The sequence below is a fragment of the Tauraco erythrolophus genome, chromosome 21 (genome assembly GCF_009769465.1).
Source record: "Tauraco erythrolophus isolate bTauEry1 chromosome 21, bTauEry1.pri, whole genome shotgun sequence".
In the NCBI taxonomy this organism is placed as follows: domain Eukaryota; kingdom Metazoa; phylum Chordata; class Aves; order Musophagiformes; family Musophagidae; genus Tauraco; species Tauraco erythrolophus.
Window position 1 is genome coordinate 42,171 of NC_141485.1, and position 23,669 is coordinate 65,839.

Below are 23,669 nucleotides of genomic sequence, written 5' to 3' on the forward strand. Positions count from 1 at the left end.
CTGCTGTGGAGCTTGAGGCTGGAAGATGGTTGGGAGCAAACCTCTCCCAGTGGAGGGGAACTGAGGACTGAGGACGTGGCACTGGGCCGGGGTTTGACCTTGGGGAGCTGTCCTGGCTTGGAGCAGTACCAGCCAAGAGGTGTGTGAGGGAGAAGGGGGATTGTTTTAAGGGCTCCTGTACTGGAGTATGGGCAGAACTGTGTGTTGCTGAGGAGTGGCTGTCTGCGTTTGGGGTGAGGATGTGTCTCAGGAACATTGGATGAGCATAGTGCAAGAATAGAAAAAACTAATAAACTGCTCTGACTTTGCATATATTTTGGGCATTGGTTTCACTCTACATTAAACCAGTGTCCCCAGTGGTGTTTGTTCTGCGTTAGCCTTTCCTAGGCTTTTCTATTTCTCATTTACCTGCTGTATTTCCTCCTTCATCTTTTCAGGTCCTGTTTTATCTTTTTCTTTTTTTTTTTTCCTAATGACCATTACATTTCTTTTCTACAACCTAGAGTTCATTCACCTCTCCAGCCATATTCTTAAAAGGTGTTTACTTCTCCAACCTATGGGAGACTATCTTTTATATTTGTTCACTTTTTCTCAATTTTCTGTGATGGTCCATTTAGTAATTTCGTCCTTCCTCACAGGTCTCCTTTTCTTTCCCTTCTCCCTCCTATTGCAGACAGCCCACCTTTTCCTCTCAGTTCCACTTTCAAGCCTCTTACTCTCTCTCTTCCTGGCTCACATTCCCAAATTCTTGTCTCTTCATTCTCCTATTCCAAACTCTCTCCCACATTCCTTAGTAAAGTTGTGCAGAGCCTTGAGCAAGAAGTCTTTTCTTTTCATATCTGTGTCATTTTTCAGGTAAAAGGGGCAAGAATTTTTCTCACCATCATGGACTTGTCTTCTCCCCTTCTTGCTTCTGCAGCCAAATATAATGCTATTCCTGTTTTCAGGTTCCATGTTCCAAGAACTGACCTGTGTTATATCTAGCAACTTTCCAAAAAACTATGGCCAGACTGTTGCAAGCTCCAGCCAAGTTTCATCCCTCGGAATGGGACATTGCAAACAAGATGCAGTGTGCCAGTACAGAGTCTCAGAAATCCAGGTCAGAGCACATGATAGCTGAGAGTCGGAGGCTGCTGGATGAAATAGAAAAGACAACTCAGAAAACCCAAAGTGATGTCAAAAAGAAAATAGGTAATCCTGTGTGTTCTGCAAGTGTTAAGATGTGTTATTTGAGCTATATGTTTAAGATGGACTTAGAAAATTAGTTGATACTGAATAGGAATATACATCCGTGCCATGCTCTCTGATCTCATGGAAAAATTAATTTTTAAAAAAATATTTTGAGGGAGATTGTTTATTTTGTAACAAATAAATTACTTTTCTAAAACACACAGACAACTATTCTAACAAAACCTCCTGACACAGGGTTGCAAAACTGTCTCCACGCACCAGCCTACAGCACTACATGCACTCCACTATGGAATAAGTCTGGTTTTAGCCATATCTCAGATCTGACCCACAGTGCTCTGGCATATAAGATGGGCTTGTATTAATACCTGTTTGCAATCTTCATTCTGCAGAACAGAGACAGGAAGAAATAAAATTCTGGAAGCAAGAATTAGATAACAAACTTGAACAAATTGTTCATGAGACAGAGGTACTGTTGACTTTCAAGACTAGGCTGGAGAAATCTTTGGAGAGCTGCAAAGAACCACTTGTCATTACTCAAAAGTGTCTCCTGAACAGGTGAGAGGATTAAGAAGAAAAGCATTCAGGGAGAGCAAAAAAATCTAGGTAACCGTTAACAAATAATGAAAAAGGCTGCAAATTAAGGGTCTGCCTCTCTTTTCAGTGCAATCACAGCCTGATTTAGGTGTTACAACACTGGGGAACCAAGGTTATAAAGGAAAAACTTCCTGTGTGGCAAGGAAAAGCTTTCAATTTTGAAAAGCTGGGCTTCTTCATCTTCTTTTAGCTGTAGGCATTTGAACAATGTGGCTGATGGCTTTTCCTCTTTTTGTTTAGGCAGAGGCGAGCTGGGATTGACTTGGTGCATGATGAAGTGGAACAGGAACTGGTGAAGGAAGCTGAAATCCTCCAGGGGGTTATTGCTTTGCTTGGACATACATTGGAACAAACCAATGAGCAAATCAGGTGCAGAGGCAAAGAGTGTAACTGAACACTGATTAGCTGTAAAGTAAGACAGTACAGGAGGTCAGTCCTAATTCATACATTTCAGTCAGTAATGGTGAGAAGTTCTGTTTGTCAGAACTCAAAAGAGTACTTGCACATGATCCCTGGTCTTCTCATGAGCCATTTGTGTGCCTTTACTTCCAATGGGAGTTGTACCATCAGTTTCTATGGAGGCAGCTTCATGCTCTAGATTTTGGGACTTTGCAACTAACAGTTCATACATAAAGAATTCTGTAACAGTATGTGTATTACCTAATGCGTTTAGGCATGCACATTAGGGACCTCTGTGAGTGCCTACGCTTTGGCTCAGACTTGGGTTGTTTCTCCTCCTAGACTAAACCGTTTAGCAAAATACAACCTGGAAATGGATCTGAAGGACAAGTTCACAGCGTTGATGATTGATGATTACTGTGCTAGCTTGGCAAGCAACACTCCTGATACCAGATACGCTGACAATGCAGTGAAAGTAGAAGGAAAGTAAGTGATTATTTAGCTCAATGAACACATGATTATATAGCTAGTATGAGCTCTTCCAGTAATAGCAAGATTAAAAGTAATTTTGTGTAAAACAGACTATATCTGTCTATCATCTGTCTGTTGTAGGTTTTTTATACTTCTGTCCATCACTTTAGTATCTGTGTAATATGTCTGTGAAATAATCCACAGTAATCACGTTCTCAGTGAACTGCAGTTTACTGAAAGTTTTTGAGGATCACAGTTAGCTAAGGAAAAATTTCACACATTGCTTAAAGTCAGAATAGATTTACTAATCTAACTTCCTCTCCTCTCCCAGGGTGTTCTAGTGGGGAGAACGCTGGAGTCAGTTGCTGACTTAGTCATTAACCTGTCAAATACAGCCCTTCTGTATGGGTTAGGTAGAGCCAATGGTTTAGATGGAAAAATAGCTACCACAGAATAACAGGCTGAAAAGAGGAGACATACTGAGAAAGCAGTGTGTTTGAGAGCGTCTCCCAGGACACATTGGCTCTATGAGAACTGACAAACTTGGAACACCAAGAGACTGACAGCTCTTGCTGCTATCACATTAGCATGCATCAACAATGGGTTGTATAACTCAGACCACACCTAGAATGGTGTTGGCTGCTATATGCAAATGACAATTACAGCTTTATATATCCACCCAATGAAACAAGGAACCCTGTGAGGAACTTTCCAAACACCTGCCTGCAAGCTGCTAGTGCACAAGCATGACCCTCTGATTCTGGGGATACAGTTGGGACTTGGCTTCCCAACTATTGCTCCAACCAGGTACTATAAGTGAGTGTCTTATAGGTAGTGAACTGTGTGAGAGAATAAGTGAAAGTTTTATGTGAATAGTTAACCTGCTACTAATAGTAACAGCTGCATTATATTAGTAATAACAGCTTAATTACTGAAAGGTGTTCTAAGATATGTTGGTTATTAGTTGTATTTCCCTCACAACAACTTAATCCTTTATCAGGCAAATGAAAGTCATAACAAGCTCTACGATTTCAGCAAATTCGTTTCCATCCTACCCTTGTCTACTTCGTTCTGAAATGTTTGTGACAGAGAGGGTCTTTATTTTGTATCTGTAGAAGTCCCAGCACGACTGGCACTCACTGAGATGTGCAGTTAAATAGTACTGCTTTGTTCTTGTATTTGTGGAGTAATTAGAGATTTTTGAAGTCACGGAGGGCCTGATGCTGCCAGTTGATGACCTTTTATTTTTCATCTCTTTCAGTTTTGTTAGCTCTGAAGACTGGATAGGTTTCTCAAACATAAATATTGAAAAGGCTGACAAGCAGAGAAACAATTCTTTGGCACTGAGAGCGCTGATTGATAGTATCCTCTCACAGACAGTGAACGACATATGCAAGCAACGTGAGATGGTGAACATTGCATTTAGGAATCGAGTGAAAGAAGTCAAGGATGCCAAGCACAAACTAGAGACTCTCCTTGCAATGGTGAGTGGTAGAGGACCGTCAGTGAAAAAGTGGAAACAGGTTTTGGTTATCTACCAGTTCTCTCAATCCAGTGGCTTGAGCTATTTTGCTTTAAGAATTTTACCTTTGCAATATTGGCAACCACTACCACATTTTCCTACCCTCTCCACCCCCGCAAAAAAAAAAACCCAAACAGTTCTAGAGGTTTTTTTCTTAGCTCTGTGCACACCACTACAGAAATTAATTTCTGGAATTACGATGTAAGTGTTGCTCTAGGCATCAGTAAAGTCAGGATTTCCCATGTGATTTTTAGTTACATGAGGCTCCTATAGAGTTTTCACAGTTGTGATCTAAGAGCCTAATAACTTATAAAATCAGGGTCAATGTGCTTGAAATTTGATACATGAAAAATGAGTGTTAATGTTAAAAATTAATTGCTGAGCATAAATCTCTGGTTTCACTCAGAACAGTGTCACCTGCTTTCCAGTGACGGAATCATAATCCCGGCTGACCTTTGTAAAATATCCTTTGATGAAATAACATCTTGTTACTGTGATTGTTACAACTGTTAAAGATGTGTTGATGATTTCGCCCATTTTAAGAGACAGTGTGCAGCACTTCCTTCTGTTGGATTTGTTAAGGTAATGGATGAGACAGCCTCACAGGAGAAGAACATTGCAGCCTTAAAGCAAGCAATTGCTGATGCAGAAGGACCTGTTAAAGTGGCTCAGGCCCGCTTAGGAGCAAGAAACCATCGCCCCAACATGGAATTGTGCTATGACACAGCGCATTACAAGCTGATCAGCGAAGTTCAAGAGTTCACAAAAAATATTCAAAGGCAAGTGGAAACAATGAAAGAGGGAATATCTGTGATATAGATTACTGGGTTAATTTAATGAGTCAAAGTAATGTTAGGTCCCAGCTATTCTCCCTGAAAGGTTGGAAATTACTTTTCCCTTAAGGGCAGGACACTTTAAGAGAAGCAGCATGGACATTGTCTCTCTGTGAATCCCTTTCCATCTTTTTTTTTTTTTTGCTCAGAATTCTTATCTCATATGAAGAAGACCCACAAACTATCCATGTGTTTCCAACTAATGTCTGTCTGTATTTTCCGTTAGATTAAAGGACACACTGGCACAGGCTGAGACAGAGCGGAAAGGTCTGAGCCGCCAACAGCTTTCCTTGGAGGAGGAGATCCAGGTCAAGGAGAATACATTGTACATTGATGAAGTGCTCTGCATGCAAATGAGAGAATGTGTTTACATTAACAACTTCTGAAGCCATTATACTTGGAGATTGCACGTGCTCTGAAGAACCAGCTCCTGCTGAAATTTTATTGACAAACCTCCAGATTTATTGGTTTGGCTCAATGTTGTCCTGGTTCTCATTATAAAAGGTAATTAAAACAGACTTAGTACTTACCGCTGTTTCACAGCTATCTATGCTCTAGAATGCCAGATGAAATCTCCCACTGGGCAATAAAATTCTATAATAATAATGTGTCCCTTCTTCCATGTTATTTATCTTGTGTGCAACCAATGATATCTTTTGCCATTGAAAGGTCTAGCAGCTGTGGAAGCTAGAGCAGGAGTCTCCTCAGAAGTCACTTGCTGGAAAGCTGGGCAAGTGAGTGACTCTCAGGACTAGCCATAGTATGTTTTGTTTTTACCATCTGCTGTTAAGAACTAGGCGCAGCGTGTGTACCAAACTTAATGGGAGGCAGGGATTGCCAATACACTGGATAGTGCATCTGACTCAAGATCAAGCCAAGGCTAACTTTAGGCTGATCACGTCCTCACCCCATGTCTCAGTTTCCCTATTTGTAAAAGGGAAACAACGACGTGGGCTTCATTGGTTAAGGTGTTGGAAGCTCTACAATAAGACGTGCTGAAATAAGAGGAGGGCCTTATTTTTACTTTAGATGCTTGTAAGGGTGGAAAAAAGGCTCACTGCTTCCTTTGGTTCTGGTGACGAAAAATAAAGCAAAGGCAAGAATAAATGATGCTGGAGACATACGAAGCTGGTTCCCAAGTCCAACATTTTAATGCATAGAGTTTAAAACTGTCCCTTGCTGTAATGGTATCTCCCTTTCAGAGGCACTGCTGTCAAGATTCAAATCCCTTACTAATGGCCTCCAACGGCTCCATTCATTGCTTGCAGATGTCACTGGGTGTTCTCTCTCCCTGTGGTTTACACCATTGGGTAGGTGGTGACAAATAATTAAGCTCTGAGTCAATCAGCTATTTGAACTTCCTGTTAATATTGCACAAGAGCCAATCCTCCTCACTGGTCTCTTGTCGGGCTGTGTAAATCCTGACCTGTAAGCATGAATGACAGTCATGTTTCTCAAATACAAGGGGAAGGTTCAGCCCATTAAAGCTCATGACAAGACAACGCCTCTGTGACTAATGAGGAATCTGGAGAAAACAAATTCCTTGGTTTTGAGCAGAATCTTGAGGGTTTACTCTGTTTTCACTCCAGACTGACTGAAAACATCATCTCCTGCCAAAGAATTTCGGGGAAGAGCAATGTTTCTCTTACTCCCAGAAGAGATGCATTCCTGGGCTCTGCACAGATCTGGGACAGCATGCTTTACACTAGCTATGGTTGTGGTCTGGCCCCAGTTCAACACAGCATCCCTGCAGAGTAAGATGTGTTTGTATCTTTTTGCAATTTAGTGGAATTCAACCTACCTGCCTCAATTTAAGCATAGACATAAGCACTGGGCCTGGGAAGTGACTGAGAATCCCTAGCTTGAACTAGAGGTGACAGAGGGAACTCAGTCTAGGATGGAATTGTTGGGGCTTCTTACTAAACTTCTATAGTATTCTGTACATGGTTAAGTAGCTTGGAAAGCCTCATTTCTGTGAATGGTTCTCAGGCTCGTTATAATGCTAAAACATAATATAGGGAAGGTAGTTAACATTTCTGTAAGTGACCTGTCTGTGGGCATGGGGACCTCACCTTTCTCTGGGTATTGGAGAGAGGAAGGGAACGGAAGTTTTGAAGCAGAAAGTCTTACCTTTATGGTAGTCAAAACGCATTTCCTTTCTGCATGGTTTTGTAGCAGCTTCTCCATAAAGGTGACGTTTAGAAATGCCCAGACTTTCAGAAAGAACAACCTCTTGCATGATAAGATGAGCTGTAGCAGCTCATGGTCATTGTTTAATTCAAGTGATAATTTACTGAAAGAAGAATGAACACTGTTAGTATTATTGAACAGAGTTTGTGAGCGCAGTAACTAGAATTCAGTGAACAAGTTTCCCAATTTTACCAACAGAAGTGACTGTCAGCAGATCAATTTTGTACCTTGACATTAGCAGACAATCAGTTTTGTATTATGACAACAGTATATGCTACAGTAATTTCCACTCCCGTTAAAATAGGGCAGTCCCTTGGGCATTACATACCATCCTAAGAGATGGACAACATCTGTTCTTCTATTGCCATTAGAAGATGCTACACTCAACAGCTCATGCCATGATCTTATTTGACATACTGGAGATTATCTACTGAAGAATAGATCCAAAGACAATTTCTAGAAAGCTTTACAGCTCTCTGGTGTTTATTGGAAATAAACAGAACTCAAATGCAATGCAACAGAACTCAAAGAAAGCTGTCAGCAACTGTTAGGTATAAGGCTGTCTCCCTCAGGCATGCAAAGACCTGATGCTCATTTACATGGGTCAGCTGTTGCACATCTTTGGTGACACCAAAGTGCTTTGACATGGGCACCAGTTAATTTACACTGCTTTGTGGAAGTGTTTAAAATCTAAATGCTTTGTATGCTTTGTTTTCCTCTAGGGTAAGATCGAGAAAAAAAAAAACAATCCAAACCCAACGCAAACCCAAACCAGACCATGTTCTCTGCACTCGGCCTTTCTTTGCTGCCCGATATGCTACGGAGGACATCCCGGACGGTTTCCCGTACACACTGTGCGGTGACACCAGCTGTCTGCTCCAGCAACGGCTGCTGGAGAAAAGACAAACACACGCAAACCTTCTAAGGTGTTGCTCACACGAATTACCGAAGGTAACGAGCCGCGGCTCGGACACCCAAGCGGGCAGCCCGGCCCCGCATCCCGTTCCCAGCCCTGCTACCGTGCCTCTTCAGGCCACGGGCCCACGCAAGCACCGCACCCGCGGGGAGGGAGGCCGCAGCCTGTGACTTATCGGGGCGCAGGGCCGCCGCCGCCCGCCGCCGCCCCTTGCCCCGCCCCCAGGGCCGCTCCGCGGCGCCCGACCCGCGCCTCTCCCGGCACAGCACGCGCAGCCGCTGCGCAGGCGCCGAGACGCGAAACGGCGACCGCGCGCGGGGCGCAGCCAATGGGGGCGGGCCGCGGCAGCGCCGCCAATCCGGAGAGGCGGAGAGGGCGGTGCGCCGTTCAAACGCGGCGGCGGCGGCGCGAGGAGGCTCCTGCGCGGTGGCGGTGCGTCGGCCCCGGTCCCGTCTGTCGCTGTGAGTACGGCCCCGAGCAGCTGCCGGAGCCATCCGGTCGCGGCCCGCGTTTCCCGGCCGTGCGAGAGGCCCGAGCCGGTCTTCTCCGGCCTTGGTGTCGCTGTTCTCAGTTGTTTGTACCGTCCGTGGCTGGCGGAATAACGGTGTCGACTGGGCCTGTGCCGCCGCATCAGCTCCCGCGGCGCGGACCCGGTTGCGATAGCCGGGCCGCAGCCGTACGGCTGTTCTGGCCGCCCCTGCAGCGAGCACGGGGAGCGGCAGCCGAGAGCGAAGTGCTGCCCGAGCCGCGCTAGCCGCTCGCTGCGCTCCGCGGCACAGCCGCGTTACCGCCGCAGGCCCGCCCGAGGTAGCGGCGTAGGGGCTGCTGGTAGCCCTCGCCGTGGGCTCCAGATGAGCCGGAGCACGACGTGGTATTGTGCAGTGCCCGACTGATAGCAGATAAAGGTAACCCTGGGACAGCAGCTACTCCCCTCTGGGCGTTTCATAGAATCATAGAATCGTTAGGGCTGGAAGGGACCTTCAAAGGCCATCTAGTCCAACCCCCCTGCAAGGAACAGGGATATCTCCAACTAGATCAGGTTGCTCAGGGCCTCATCCAACCAGGCCTTGAACGTCTCCAGGGATGGAGCATCCACCACCTCTCTGGGCAACCTGTTCCAGTGTTCTACAACTCTCATGGTAAAAATTTTTTTCCTAATATCCAACCTGAATCTACCTCCCTCTATTTTAAAACCATTACCCCTTGTCCTATCACAACAGGCCCTCCTGAACAGCCTCTCCCCGTCTTTCTTGTAGGCCCCCTTGAGGTACTGGAAGACCACTATAAGGTCACCCCGGAGCCTCCTCTTCTCCAGGCTGAACAGCCCCAACTCTTTCAGCCTGTCCTCATAGGAAAGGTGCTCCAGCCCTCTTATCATCTTCGTGGCCCTCCTCTGGACCCTCTCCAACTGGTCCATGTCCTTCTTATGTTGGGGACTCCAGAACTGGACGCAATACTCCAAGTGAGGTCTCACGAGGGCAGAGTAGAGGGGGAGAATCACCTCCCTCGAGGTTTCACCTGAGTCATTTTTTTTCTGGCATAAATTAATCAACAGTAGTTGGCAGCTCATCAGAAGGAAGCCGGATAAACTGTGAGCTAGTAAGAGAACTGACTGGTTGCCCCATTACTAGCCTTTCCTTGTTGCCACAGGCACGAATGCATTAAAGGTGTTAATATCCCAAACACCTTCAGGATTAAAAGATTTCAATAAACCTTATTGCTTTCTGACACTTGTGAGAGATGGAGACAATTTGGGAGATAAGAGATAGTAAGGAATATCAATAGGCTTTCCTAATGTGTGGTATAATGATGGTAGAGACCTCTCATCTTTTTTTTTTATTAACACTAATCTGCAATGAAGTATTGATAAAATTAATTTGCTCCCAAGTCAGATTGCTAAAATACATTTGCATTTCAGTTACTTTTTTAGAAGTAATCTGCTATTGATATCCTAGTTTGATAGCTAGTGAAAATGAAAAATGGAAACTATATATATGTGTGTGTGTATGTTTAAATTGTCATCTCTTATATAGATAACAGGCATTTTAGCCCTTCCCACCAGTGTCTTCTGCTAGTAACAATCCTGTCCGTTTCAAGACTTAGGTATCCACAGTCATAACTGTGATCTAAGCGTGAACCTTCAGCTAGCAACTTAGGCAGGAGATAATAGCAGCTAGGTAAACTTGTCTGGTAGTGGAGGGCTGTGTTTTGCTTAATAGGACAAAAATTGAGATATGAGATCTTAGACTAAGACACCACCAAGAAACTTGGATTCTACCTCATAAGCTTGAGTCTCACAGCTTACCAGGTCTGATGTCTAGTGCTGGAAATGCAGTATAAGACTTCTTTATGAACATGCACAGACCTAAACAGCCGTAGAAATCAATACTGTTCTCTTTCAAGCCTCCAAATAAAAGTCTGCTCAGCTCTGATTTTGTTGTTTCAGGCAAATGTAAGTGAATATATTGTATAACGATTTCCACTTCTCCTTTTTCACACTGCTGTGTGCCTTGCTCTGTCTAATTCTTGCTCTCATTCTGATTATTTTAGAAATAAGGTTGACTAAGAACTGCAACGGGATGGTATCTGTGCTCCAAAATGTCAAGGCAACAATGGCCTGGCGGAAACACCAGCTCCTAGCTGACTTCGATGAGAATGAGAGCCCTGTACCAGACAAATTCAAGAGAAGGGCTTCTTTGAGTTCTCTCAATACCATCCGCATGTCTCTAAGGAAGCAAGTACCATTAAAGCAAGTAGAGCTGAACTTTCATAAGACTCCAACTTGGGAAAGTCTGGAAGCAAGACAGAAGTGCCAAACTCTTCAGAGTTTTAAAAGAACAGCAAAAAATGCTTTTGGAACAATGTCCCAGGTACTTTGCCTTTGCAGTGGAGTGTGGATAGAGTTTAGGTTTTGCTTCAACTTGAGTACTAAGATTTCTGAACTCTGCACAGAATACTGTATTCCAGAGAGTCGATCCCATGCACTTGCATGCTGTAATGGTTGTCTCATAGCTACTAGCTAGCAAAATCTTTAATATCCTCACTAAAGTATAGACAGGCAAATTATGGATCTGGCAGGAAGGTGACAAGAAGAAATATGAGACATAGTTTCATCAAAATTTATTGCTAAATAAATGCTTTTCTCCTACTGTATTTCACGATGTATGGCAGAGCAGCCTTCACAAGGAGGAAGGTGGGTAGAGACTGCCATTGCTTGCAAAGAGTTGTTTCTGAGAAATGTGTAGTGCTTTGGATTTAGAATCATAGAACAGTTAGAGTTGGAAGGGACCTCAAAGATCATCTAGTTCCAACCCCCCTGCCATGGGCAGGGACACCCTCCACTACACCAGGTTGCCCAAAGCCTCATCCAACCTGGCCTGGAACACTTCCAGGGATGGGGCAGCCACAACTTCTCTAGGCAACCTGTTCCAGTGCCTCAACACCCTCAGAGGGAAGAATTTCTTCCTCATATCTAATCTAAATCTCCCCTCTTTCAGTTTAAATCCATTGCCCCTTGTCTTATCACTACACGCCCTTGTAAAAAGTCCCTCTCCAGCTTTCCTGTAGGCCCCCTTTAAGTACTGGAAGGCTGCAATAAGGTCATCCCGGAGCCTTCTCTTCTCCAGGCTGAACAGCCCAAACTCTCCCAGCCTGTCTCCAGAGCAGAGGTGCTCCAGCCCTCCGATCATCTCTGTGGCCCTCCTCTGGACCCGTTCCAACAGCTCCATGTCCTTCTTGTGCTGGGGACTCCAGAGCTGAATGCAGTATTCCAGGTGGGGTCTCACGCGAGCAGAGTAGAGGGGCAGAATCCCCTCCCTCGATCTGCTGGCCACGCTTCTTTTGATACAGCCCAGGACACGGCTGGCTTTCTGGGCTGCCAGCGCACGGTGCCGGCTCATGTTGAGCTTCTCATCAACCAGCACTCCTAAGTCCTTTAGGTTCTCACAGGCCCACCTCCAGCCTGTCCAGGTCCCTCTGGATGGCATCCCTTCCCTCCTCCAGCATGTCCACAACACCACACAGCTTGGTGATGTCATTTTTTTTTTAACTTTTTCCGGTACCCATACTATTTATTAGCATGTTATTCATTACAGTCAATCTAAATTTGGACTGACAAAAACCGCTAGATGGCAGCAGGGTAGCAAACTCGAGCTTGCACTGCCTTTTGGTGGAGACTTCTGTTTTCAACGACATCAGTTATGTTAGGGAGCCTGGCTCGCTCCTGTGTAAGAGCAGCAGGAGCTCTGTTCCAATGCCTGCTGAAGTCCTTGACAAATTCCAAGGACTGGGGGAGCAAATGACTCCTCCAATGCAAATGAGTACAGAGTTGAGAAGCATTCATGCTAGACTAATCATGATACAAGAATGAAAGCTAGGGATTCAGCTCATGCTCCTTGTCTTTCTGGTTCCAAACTCTATGCTAATTGAGTTCATTTAGTGTAACGTCTGTCTAATGCTTCTTTCAGAAAATACGTATGTCTTGCCAAAGCCCAGTACACTCAATGGTGACCTTTCCAGCTGAATCCATCAGCAGAAGCTGTGCAGCCAGTTCTACCAAGAAAAGAACTACTACACCTCAAACCCCTTGCCATAAGAAGAGTGTTACTCCAGCAGCCAGTTCCAAAGGCACTCCTAGATCCAGCAAAAGAGCCTTGCTTGGACCAACAAGGGTGTCAGAACAAAGAGGATGGAGGGGTTTCTCATCCTGGCTTGGTAAAGATACTGTCGCTCTCCGGAGATCAAGAAGAGCAGCAGCGCTGAAGAGCCCTTATTCATCAGCTGCTCCTGCCAGCAGAAAGATGTAAGTCATGTTCTTTTGTGAACCTTACTCCTTTTTTAATTATTATTACTGTGATTAGAGTATTTTGTTATGTGAAAGGCAAGATATGAAGGTTGCTATCCTATTCCCCTGAGAGGGTGTGCTCTTTGAATAGTTAAGGAAGGAGTTACAGGTCCCTGTATAGACAGGGACTGAGCACTGCGTAAAGCTGAAACATGAAACTTAATTTCGTGCTGTTACAAGAACTTTTTAAAAATCACTCTCCCGCCATGTTTCTCAGCACCAGTCCCCAGACACTAGAGCCATTCCTGAGTTCTTTGCTGATGCCTTTCTGGTAAAGAAAAACACTCTCAATGCATCTCACTCCTACTTAGCTCTACCTTTTCCAACGTTGCTATTTGTACTGCAAGATATCTGGAATAGCTCTGCTTATGCTGAGCTCTTTATAGAAAGCAGAGAGATTCTTGCCTCAAAGATTTAACACAAATTAGATAAAGGGTTCTGAGTTAAGGAAATACTTCATAATGCACACATAGCTTTTTGTTTTGGTCAAAGTCATATGAGCAACATCAAAGCTAGAAGCTGAATCCAAGCCTTGTGAATCTGAACCCAGTGTTTGAATTGAAAGATAGCTGTCTTGGGGATGAATGGAGATGTGAAGCAGTTGGTCAGTGAAATTAAGAGCATAACTGCTACAGCCCTAAACCTCTCTGGGTAAAGTCGAGGTACTAGAGTTGTTGCCGCTACTGGGGTAGAAGCTTGAGTAGTGTCACCTAGTCAGTCTGTCCTGTTTGATCTTTAGTAACGACCGTTCTGTTTGCAGAGAGTTTGACTGCAAGTTGGAGCTGGTCTCCTCAGGGATTTGCCAATTGAAGCATATCTCCCAGGCATTTGATGATGCCATTGTGCAAGAAGAGAGGTAAATACTACTAACTGTCCCTCAACTTTAAGCACAGCTTACTTCCCATTTGGACATTGCCAGTTGCAGGCTAAGTGATCCCTGTAACTCAGGATGAGGAATAGTTGCAGAACCTTCTCAGCTGTAATGTAGCAGAGCCTTTCTTTCTTCAAGATACCTGTGCAGATGAAATCTGCAGTTGGACTCGCAGCTTCTAAAACCTGTCAAATGCTCTCCTTATCTTCAGGTGTCTTGCTCTAGAAGTCAGTTTTTTTTCCCCACAAGAACCTATGTGTGAGAACAGTACCTCCCTGCCTCTGTCTAAAAGAGGTCCCAGTCCAGGCTGGGAGGGAGATCCCATTGCACTGACACTATCATTGGTGCCTGCATATTATAAGAAAATCCTTTTATTAGGTAGCATTATGTTAACAAATATTCCATTGTACCCATTGATACTGAAAATTTGAAATAGTATTCTTTTGTATATGTCCATCTGTATTCTTTTTATATGTAAACAATAGATTACTCAAGAATGCTAACGAACAGAAAACTAATCACTTTGACCTGGGAAAATGAATCACTTTGAGCTAAGCATAGATCAGATTGACCTTGAATAATAGCGAGAACTGGTTAACCATTAGAATCAAAACAAAGCACACCTGCATTCTTCCTCAGAGCACATGCTCTGAAGTTAAACCAAAGGACATTTAAAAACTGACCGCCAGAGGGTCCTGAAGACCCCAAAGGACTTAGGGCGCATGTGTAATCAGGATGCAAATATTATAATTAGCTTTTGGAAATGAGGTGAATATGTATAATCATTCTTGGAAATCTAATACATATGTATGCAACTAACTTATATAAACTCTACTAACTTCAACCAAAAGCAGACACATTCGGAGGAATTATTCCCTGTGTCTCCAGTGCTGCAATAAAGAATGCCTGCCTTCTAAAACTTCAAAACAAGTCTTAGAGGGTTTTTCTCTGCCGACTTTTACAGTATCACCGTAACTCAAAAATTTAAAGGATGCAGAAGCCTCTTATACAATATCTTGGTTAATCCATGAGGTGTCAGTGTTTGTAAAGGTTTTGTCATTATGAATTAGACATATTAAGACAGTAAAAAATAAAGGTCAGAAGTCTTGTCACAGGGCAATTCCCTAAGCCTCCTCCCCTCTTAGAGTACTTGATGTTAAGCATTCAATAATTAATTGTCAAGCACCTAAAATTCTCTAGAGAGGGCTTAGTGTTAAGTACTTTTATTTACAAAGAGGTAAGGACTTAAAGTCCTACATAATTCCAAAAATTCAATTTTAAACAATAGGACCATTTTAAGATAACTATAGGTTAAATCTTATATTAAGTTACTGATCATATCCATTGGAAGTTCACTAAATCTCATTCCTAATATTCTCCCATCTGTTAGTGGTATGACAGTTTCTCTCATTCGTAACTGAAGATAGTATCAACCAGGTAAAGTAGTTATTTGCTTGTCTATACCTGCATGCATCTGTGAGGAGAAAACCTGCTGTTTGGAGAGTGAAAGGCTCATGAACTCATGCTTCTTTAAAGTGTTATTATGCAGAACCACAGGGTTCTTCCCTCATATTCACTGTGGCTGTCTCTGCTACAGCAGATCATTACACAGTTGTAAAACTTCACCTCTACTTTGTGGGTTAGTGAAAGTTTGAGGGTTCACAATGAACCCTAAGTTGAGCTTCTATGCAAACAGCAGGTTTTCTCACCCCAAACCAGAAAACTACTAGTACTAATGTCTTTGCCACTTGACCTCAGTTCTCACTGATTACTAATGAAGATCACGAAGCATGACAGAACAAACCATTACCCTAAGCTGTCTAACTTTACAGCCTTTCTTTTCCATCCATAGCAGTGTCTTAGCAGTTAAGACAATGCTATCACAATAACAGCAGTTGACTCTTGTATTGCTGGCATTTTTAAACACAGCAATTGTACCTAAATGGATGGGAACCGGAATTCTTTGCTGTAAGTTTCTAAACATCACTTCTAGTGTCAATTCACTGAACCATTACCAGGTAACTGCCTCTATTACCTTCACCGATATCTGTATTGTGACATTAATATATTCAGCCATTATGTTGGAAGTGTTCCTTCTGTTAAAGGGAAAGTTACTTCCTGAATACTACATCTTATTTTAGCAACAAAGATAGGTGTAAGACATTGATTGCTGTAACTTTTCAGGAAAAATGAGAGCTCTTTTAAATGCTTAACTGAAGCTTTAAACAGTGATGTGTACTGCTTCCACTAAGCAATTTGGTCCAGTTCTCTGGCATACAATGTGCTCTGTCACTGGCTGGTTTGTAGGTTGCCTACTGAAATAATTGTGAAATAAACTTTTTGGAGGTGCCCTTAGTCTTGCATATGACACTCTGATCTGGTATCCAGTTGCTGTGAGTTTTAGTGTTACAGCTCCCTTTTCATCTTTTCCATGATGAAACAAACCTTGATCTCAAACTCTTTATAGTTGCCAGCTCCATGTATTGTTCTAATGTTTTTAATTTTAATGAATTGGACTATGCTCACTGAAGGTAACAAAATATTTTCTTGCTAGTGTTTAGAACTGTTATACAGTGAAAGTGTACAGGTCCCAGTCCTCCCTCTTGTTCCCATCTAACAGTTTTCCAGCAATTTGCCTGACAACGAGTTAATTAACCTTATTGACTTCATGCTGCTAATGGCAGTCTTGTTGTTCTGCAGGCAACACACAATATCAAACTACAACTATCTAATGGCACAAAACTTACAGTCTGCACATCGATCTCGGAAACTTTCTCAAGCTATCGAAAGGCGAGCAAAGAAACTCCATCGAGCTCTTGGTACCTAGACAGAGATGGCTGTAACTATTCTTACTCTATGAGCATATATAAAGGACAGCTGTGTGTAGCACTTGAAAGGGTGCACTCTATACATTGAACAAGCCATTACATTTTATAATCTTTCTTAACAAAGCAGGTCAGGACTTCCCTTCCTTTGCTTTCTCTTTTCAAGTGAACAGGAGAATCAAAATTGTACCACAGTGTATTATCTCCTGCTGAGATGAGGGACCACCTTGAATGTGACTTTTGTAAGGCAGTAAGTACTTTGAAACTTACTGTTGAACTGACCAGTGGGAATGCCCAGAGCTAGGGCCACAGACTTACTTAGCCTAAGTAATCCTATCTTAAGTAGTTGAGTTCCAGACAAATCAGAGCAACTTTGTAACTTCTTGTTGCTGCTTTAAATAACATGGTGGCAGTCGAGTTAAAACACTGCTGTTGTACTACATCTGTCTTTTAGTTAGTTATACACAGAAATTGGTTATTACAATTAATGTAACCTCTTACAACTAGTTACTAGCTAATATCACAGTGCAGGTATTTGATGAAGTATATTAACATTTGATAACTGTATTTTGCTTCTAATTACTTTTTTTAAAAAGTAACGTGCATTTGACAAGCCTTTTTTGGTAGGTGATTCAGTTTAACAAAGTTTAGTCTTTCAAACTAAAGCAAATATTTCTTGGGCTTCTAGAATTCAACACCAGGGCTGTTTTCCATGGTAGCATCTTTACACAGGCTTCTCAGATTACATTTACTCTAAGACAAACCTTCAAACAAAAGATTGATTTGGGAAACTGCTCTACTTGTTAAGATGCACATGTAATTTAGTCAAACTGGAATTGCTAAAAAATTTTAATGGTATTAAGAATAAATATGGGAAGCAGTCATGTTCAATCCTGATTTGTGTGTATTGATTTTTAAACTTGCTCCTGATTTTTCTTTTTTTCTTGTCAAGCTAGACTGTTTTAAAATATTGAAACAGTTAATGAAGCCTGGAAACAGGAAAACAACCTTGACTTCCCAGCTTTCAGATGACTGAGAGCTTTAGCTTGTGTTATTTCTTGATGTAGTTTTCATGTGTGTTATGTGTTTTGTGTTGTGGTTTTGTTGTTTGTTTTTTTTTAAACCACATTCAATATGGAACAGTAGCTTCAAAGTATTCTTTGCATGTACTGAAACTACTTCTATAAAACTTTCACAAACATGGTGCCTCATTACTGAAATATTTTCTTACATGACTTTTGAAAAAGGAGGAGGGTTGGAGTTTTGTGAAAAGTCAACCTCCAATCCTAGGTATTATTTCAGATAGTCAGATGTGTTAAACGGCCTCTATTTATACTGTTTCCACTGGCTACTAGGACACGTACAATGTTGATCTAATTAATACTTCCCACATCACCGGTAAGAAAACTCAGTGACACTGTTTGCTTGAAGGCAAGGAAGGTTTTATTTAAGTGACTAATCTGTTATAAGATTTTAAAAACCAACTCACATCAAAATCTGTACCAGTTGTAGAAATCTTACTCCTTATTTCATATTAAGAAATTCATTATAGTACATTTTTGAATCTTTACAAGGCAGCCATAAGAAATATAAACATTTGTCACCAGATTAGAACTTTCTCACTGACCAACAATATTTAAAAGTATGCACTTAATAAAACCATAGACTGAACGAACATGTACAATTTCAAGTTTCCTTGTATGAATTCAGTTGTAAGTGGACTGCCCCCTTCCCTCCCCCACAAATAGAAAAATAAGTTACACAGAAGGCTTGGGGTTCTGTGAGAGGACTGCCATTCTGGGCCCTACACCAGTCCTCCCAGGACAGCCTTATCTTTAAAGCTTGCAATCTGTAAATTATGTTTTAATGTTGTAATCTCTGGAATACCATGTCACAGTAAACCTGCCTGCCTCTCTCTTCCCCCCATAAGTTCTGTACATCCTTATAAATGAACGGTTGAATTTGTTTCATGTTCCCCTGTCCCCCACAATTACATCCAGTTCCAAAGGTAGCTTATTGATATAAATGCAAAGAGAAGGTAAACTGTAATCCCCTTACCTTGGACTTGAACTAAAATGAGGGAAAGAGGAAATACCAACACCTGACTTCAATTCCACAGTCCATGGCATAGGATTCTAGCAGCTCCAGGCCATTTCTTATTTCTGAAAAAAAGAGCTCTTTTCATCCAGAAAAATGTTATTACCTCCATTTTTTATGGGTGACTAATTTTAGGATCATCTGTAGGAACCTATATTCACACTTGAGTGATTAAACATCATGGAAGTCAAATTACCTCGTTAAACCCACAATTTCTGCTGAAGCTGTGAACATGGACCATGAGGAATCATGGCTCTTGGAGAAGCTGAGGAGGTAAGTTATAAAGTTTTGTGTTTATAGGAATTCTATCTTGTACCAGCTCCAAACGAGGACAGAAACTGCCACTTTCTCCCCTGCATGCCTGAAACGAACAATTCAATGCAGAAATCTTCAGTTCAGATCCCACATTTCAATTTCTAACCAGAAAAACGATGAGATTGCAGCGTACAATCTCATCTCTTCTTCTTTCCATTATTAAGTCAATGAGCTTATTAAAAAGGTGCCCATGCTTTAATCATCTAGTACTTTTAGGATGTACTCCTCTTTCTGTGGCTTACATGCAAGAGAGGGGAAAAAAGCCTGTGGAAAATCCTATTTGTTCAGTAACAATTGTTGCACTTACAAATCTTAAAAACTGAAAATAATAATTTATTTCAGGTATTATTAAAAATGCTTATAAACAAAGTTTTTAGCAAATTTAATATAAGAATATATGAAGAAGGAAAAATCTCTTTTCTTCCGTTCTAAATGACATACATGATAATATAGATCTAAATATTGAGGATTTGGTTAAATATACACATTCGTAGTGCCCTGGCCTGAAGACTGCAATGTGTAAGTGGGACAACTTGTTCACCAAACAAAGGCTATTTTTCAGAATGGTGGAGCTTCCAGATAAAGTATCATTGTTCTGCTTATTTTAATAGTAGATTAAGGGGTGTGTGTATAATTTTTTTTCTCTAGTTTACTGATAGTTCTAGTTCTACATAACCAGTGGAAGTTTTAACTCTGTTTAGAAGTGACTTCCCTAGGTACTAGAGGAACAGGTGAAGTAATCTGTAAGAATTAAGTCTCTGTTTTCGTGTAAACAAATCAAAATGGCAGCTCTCATGAACCCCAACGAACAAGAATTATTAATGCCATGTCATTTTTACACCTAACAAAATTTTATACTGAATAGATATAAACCATGCCACAAAACTAAATAGGAGTACTTTGGTCAAGCAAGAATCTGTTCCAAGAGCACTAGTGTACGCAAACACTTTAAAAAAAAAAAGTTATTCAAAATAAGCAGATTTGGATCAACATCACTGTTCAGGTCTGTGGAATATTCTGCACTCTTTATACAATGATATCTTTTTTCAAACTTACCTAACTAGACAACAAAATTGAATAAACAGCAATCATTTGTTGGTGTGGTTTTTTGTTGGTTTTTTTTTGTTTTTTTTTTTAAAAAAAGTATATTGGTTACAAATTTGCCGTGAAAGTAGAACCAAAACTTCACTTAAGGTGTCTTCCAGTAGCTACACACACACATACACAAACAAAACACCACGGTTGTGAAGGTGTGTTTTCACAATATCTCCGATAAGTCTACCACTGCTATTAATCACAGCTGTTTTTTACAGTAATTTAAAACTGGATCCATATCAACAGGGCAAAGAAGTAAATGGTTCCAACTGTGGCCTACATTGCACTAACTTGCACTGCTGCCTTAGCACCCACTGGAATAAGTTTTGTGTTTTACGGTTTCACTTATGCTTCCTCCATCCAGCAGGTTAAGAGAATGTGCTTTTCTGTAATAGAGTGGAGGCACTAAAGGTCCTGAAACTACTGATGAGTCTCACTGGTGTTCCCTGGGCACTCACCATCCCTGCCTGACTTCTCTGTCCCTTTCCCTTCCGTGTATGCTTTAACACTTCCATAGCCTATAAAGCTCATGTAAGTGCTGACTGCAGAGACTGCAGCAATGAAGACTTGCGGAGGACAAGCTTGATCCTACAGCCATCTTATTCTCTGACTGCAAATGGCTTGCTTAGGAGAACTGATAATCTGTGCATGAAAGCACAAGGAAAACTGAAATCCAATTGCAAACTGAATGCCCATGAACCACTCACTGCATGCAGTTTCACATGATCAAAGTGTGTAACTAAATTCTGACCAGAAGGAAATGTTAAGAGAAAACATGATCGGAAAATTATGCTATAAAACTAGTGATTCATCAGGCAACCCTCAGGGATCGCCCCAAGCACAGCTGGGAAGACAAAAAACCCTCCCGCTAGTGGCCCAACACAGATGCGGTTCCCAGCCATTGCCACAGAGTATTTGTGGAACTGCCATCTTAGTGTGAGATGTCTAAATCACACTCATCTTGTTCATGCTCTCAGCTCCAACAGAAGTTGGTTTACCGTTTTAGTGGCAGCTGGCTAGCACTTTCAAAACAAATGTATCTGGCATCTGATGTTTTAGAAGATCAGCTCCTAATTAACGTCAACCCTTAACCTCCAAGCTAATGTCTGTACCACTGTTTGTCAAAGCGCTCAGCTGGAGGCGTGTGATCAGGAGATAAACCATTCTATCCCTGAGCAATAAGTAGTGCTGGAATTATGCAAAGGCCATATGAGCTCTCCTATATTGTAGGAAATTAAGTTAGGGAAAATATTTTCAGCTTGATTTCAATACTGTGCGTAGAAACTTTGAAATTGTTACCACTCTAAATCACGCGCGCGCACACACGCATTTGTTTTACTACTACTAGCGGGTAATATTCTTAAGAGAAGCCAGCACGGTGACTACTGTAAAGATGACCCAGTTATTGATAGAAATACACAAAATCAGAATTTTCATGACATGGTACCCTGCAAAATGACATCGTATCTGCAAGAGTAAAAGACAGACCTTAACAACCTGGGAGACTAACCTTGTGCTCAAATGCTAGTTCATTTAATACAGTCATGGAATTACACACAGATCCCTCTTTTGAAAGGAAGTAGGCCCTTCTACCACCGCAACTTAAAACGAAAAATAAGATTTTGGAGTCTCTTGGCTGATAGAGGTAGATGACTAAAGCAACATTAGCTTTGAACTTTGCAGCAGGGACAGGGATTACTGTCAGGAGACATGCTACACAATATCCAGTGCTTGAAAAGAACTTTGTGTTCAATCAATGTTGCTTTTAAGTCTCCTCAGCAAATTTAAAATTTGTCTAGCAAGTTCCTCCCTCACAAGCCTTATATTCCCACACCTATTTAACACTAACAAGCAGGAGCTTGCCAACAGTGAACTGACTGGAGGGAGACAGTCTGGCATACCTGTGCAATCTTCTCCTAGCTGCAGAGGACAGGAGAAGAAACTGATCAGGTGAATAGAATTAATCAGAAGCCAAGACAGAACACAGAGTAATTCCTCCAAGTTTGTGCTTTGAAGAACTAGGTGTGATACTACTGAGAAAGCATTTGTAAAACCTGAAGACTGCTTCAATGTGGTTTGTGGATATCTCATTTAGCTTTGGTAGCTGGCTGACTTGGCAATGCAGCATAAAAACCCAGCCCCTTGTAATGTAGTTACCTGCTCCTAATTAGTGTGAGCTACCAAACTTTTAATATTTTTCCTAAATCTTCAGCAAAGAATGCCCCTTCCCTTAAAGGAAGCATTATAAAAACCAAATTACTGATGTGCCAGAGATCTTTCAGGAAGTTTGAAATAGGTAACTGACAATCTTGCCAAGTAATGTCTAAAAAAATAAAGATCTTCATTTATAAGATACTTTGCTGCCTTCTAAAGGCAAAAGCCACATTACTATGCCCTTCAAAAAGCACACTGAAACTTCTGAGTGAATACAGAGTATAGACTTAGGTTTACTTCTACACTGTCTTAATAGGTTTCAACTGCATTTCTTGTTTCCTTTATACATCAACTTTCAAAATCATTAACCAACAGAGAGACTGATTCTGGTCTAGCTAGAGACAAGGAACACCTGAAAGTAAGGGGAAGGGAGAAGGCACGACACTCTCTTCATCTCAACTTCCTGAAATTAAAAACAAACAAACCAACCAACCAACCTGAAAAAGAAATCTCCTATTGACTTCAAGCTTTTTCAGTGTCAATAATCTGGTTTTAACTTTTAAAGAAATGGGTTTTTATGTGCACTTGTAACTTCATCACAGGTTTTAACACATGCATATTATTCAGTCATGAAAGTTCTCTTGGTGAATTTACTGCAGTGAAAGTACCTGCATGAAGAATCTGCAAACTGCTACTATGTTAAATTAACTACAACACTTCAGAAATATTACCACTTAGGGAAAATTTCACACATTTTACTTCTAGTAAGTTCATTGAGAGACTGGAGAGAAATTTAAAGCAGCAGGAAAACTTCTATTTGGCCCCTGTAATTTGACACGTCCATTCTTTGAAGCTCAAAGGCTGTAATTCTGAACACTACAGATTGTCTTAACACAGCTGATGCTATAAAGCATGAGAAGGTAAACAATTCACCCATAGGAATTTCATTACTTTTTTTCTCCTCCAGCGTAAAGATTCCCATTAGAATAAGGAAGAAAGTGACTCCTCTGAAGTTTACAGATGCCTTAGTAAAAGGGCTTCCTTTAGCTCACCATCTTAAGATCTGTCTCTTGGACTGAGACAGTCAGAGTCACCTCCGTACTCAGAGTAGTCCACACGTTTTGCACAGTCACCAAGTTCCACAAAACAATGTGATCTTTGTACACTTGCACATCACTTTGTATACAGCAACACTAACGGCTTCAAACTGTGGCAGACACATTTATTTCTAACATGAAGTTTTTATGATTTGGTTCATAAATGCAGTTCTCCCATTTACTTATGTCCAGCACCTCACACAAACACGAGTGCCCATGTTTGGGGTCTGCTGACCAACACTGTAAGCTGAAAGGA

At 41.7% G+C, this 23,669-nt stretch overlaps 2 protein-coding genes across 2 annotated transcripts; both read left to right on the plus strand.

The window, feature by feature from the left end:
- The first annotated feature begins 360 nt into the window (after positions 1-360).
- TEKT1 (tektin 1) lies at positions 361-5,570 on the plus strand. The gene is made up of 7 exons (XM_009991984.2): positions 361-1,191; positions 1,581-1,746; positions 2,026-2,154; positions 2,527-2,670; positions 3,917-4,139; positions 4,760-4,956; positions 5,237-5,570. Exons 1-7 carry the CDS (start codon positions 1,002-1,004, stop codon positions 5,394-5,396), a joined length of 1,209 nt encoding a protein of 402 aa, XP_009990286.1. The 5' UTR covers positions 361-1,001; the 3' UTR covers positions 5,397-5,570.
- A 5,061-nt stretch (positions 5,571-10,631) lies between these two features.
- On the plus strand, positions 10,632-16,771 carry PIMREG (PICALM interacting mitotic regulator). The gene is made up of 4 exons (XM_009992040.2): positions 10,632-10,986; positions 12,583-12,917; positions 13,720-13,815; positions 16,531-16,771. The coding sequence occupies exons 1-4, from the start codon at positions 10,696-10,698 to the stop codon at positions 16,655-16,657; spliced, it is 849 nt and encodes a 282-aa protein (XP_009990342.2). The 5' UTR covers positions 10,632-10,695; the 3' UTR covers positions 16,658-16,771.
- Positions 16,772-23,669: the final 6,898 nt, after the last annotated feature.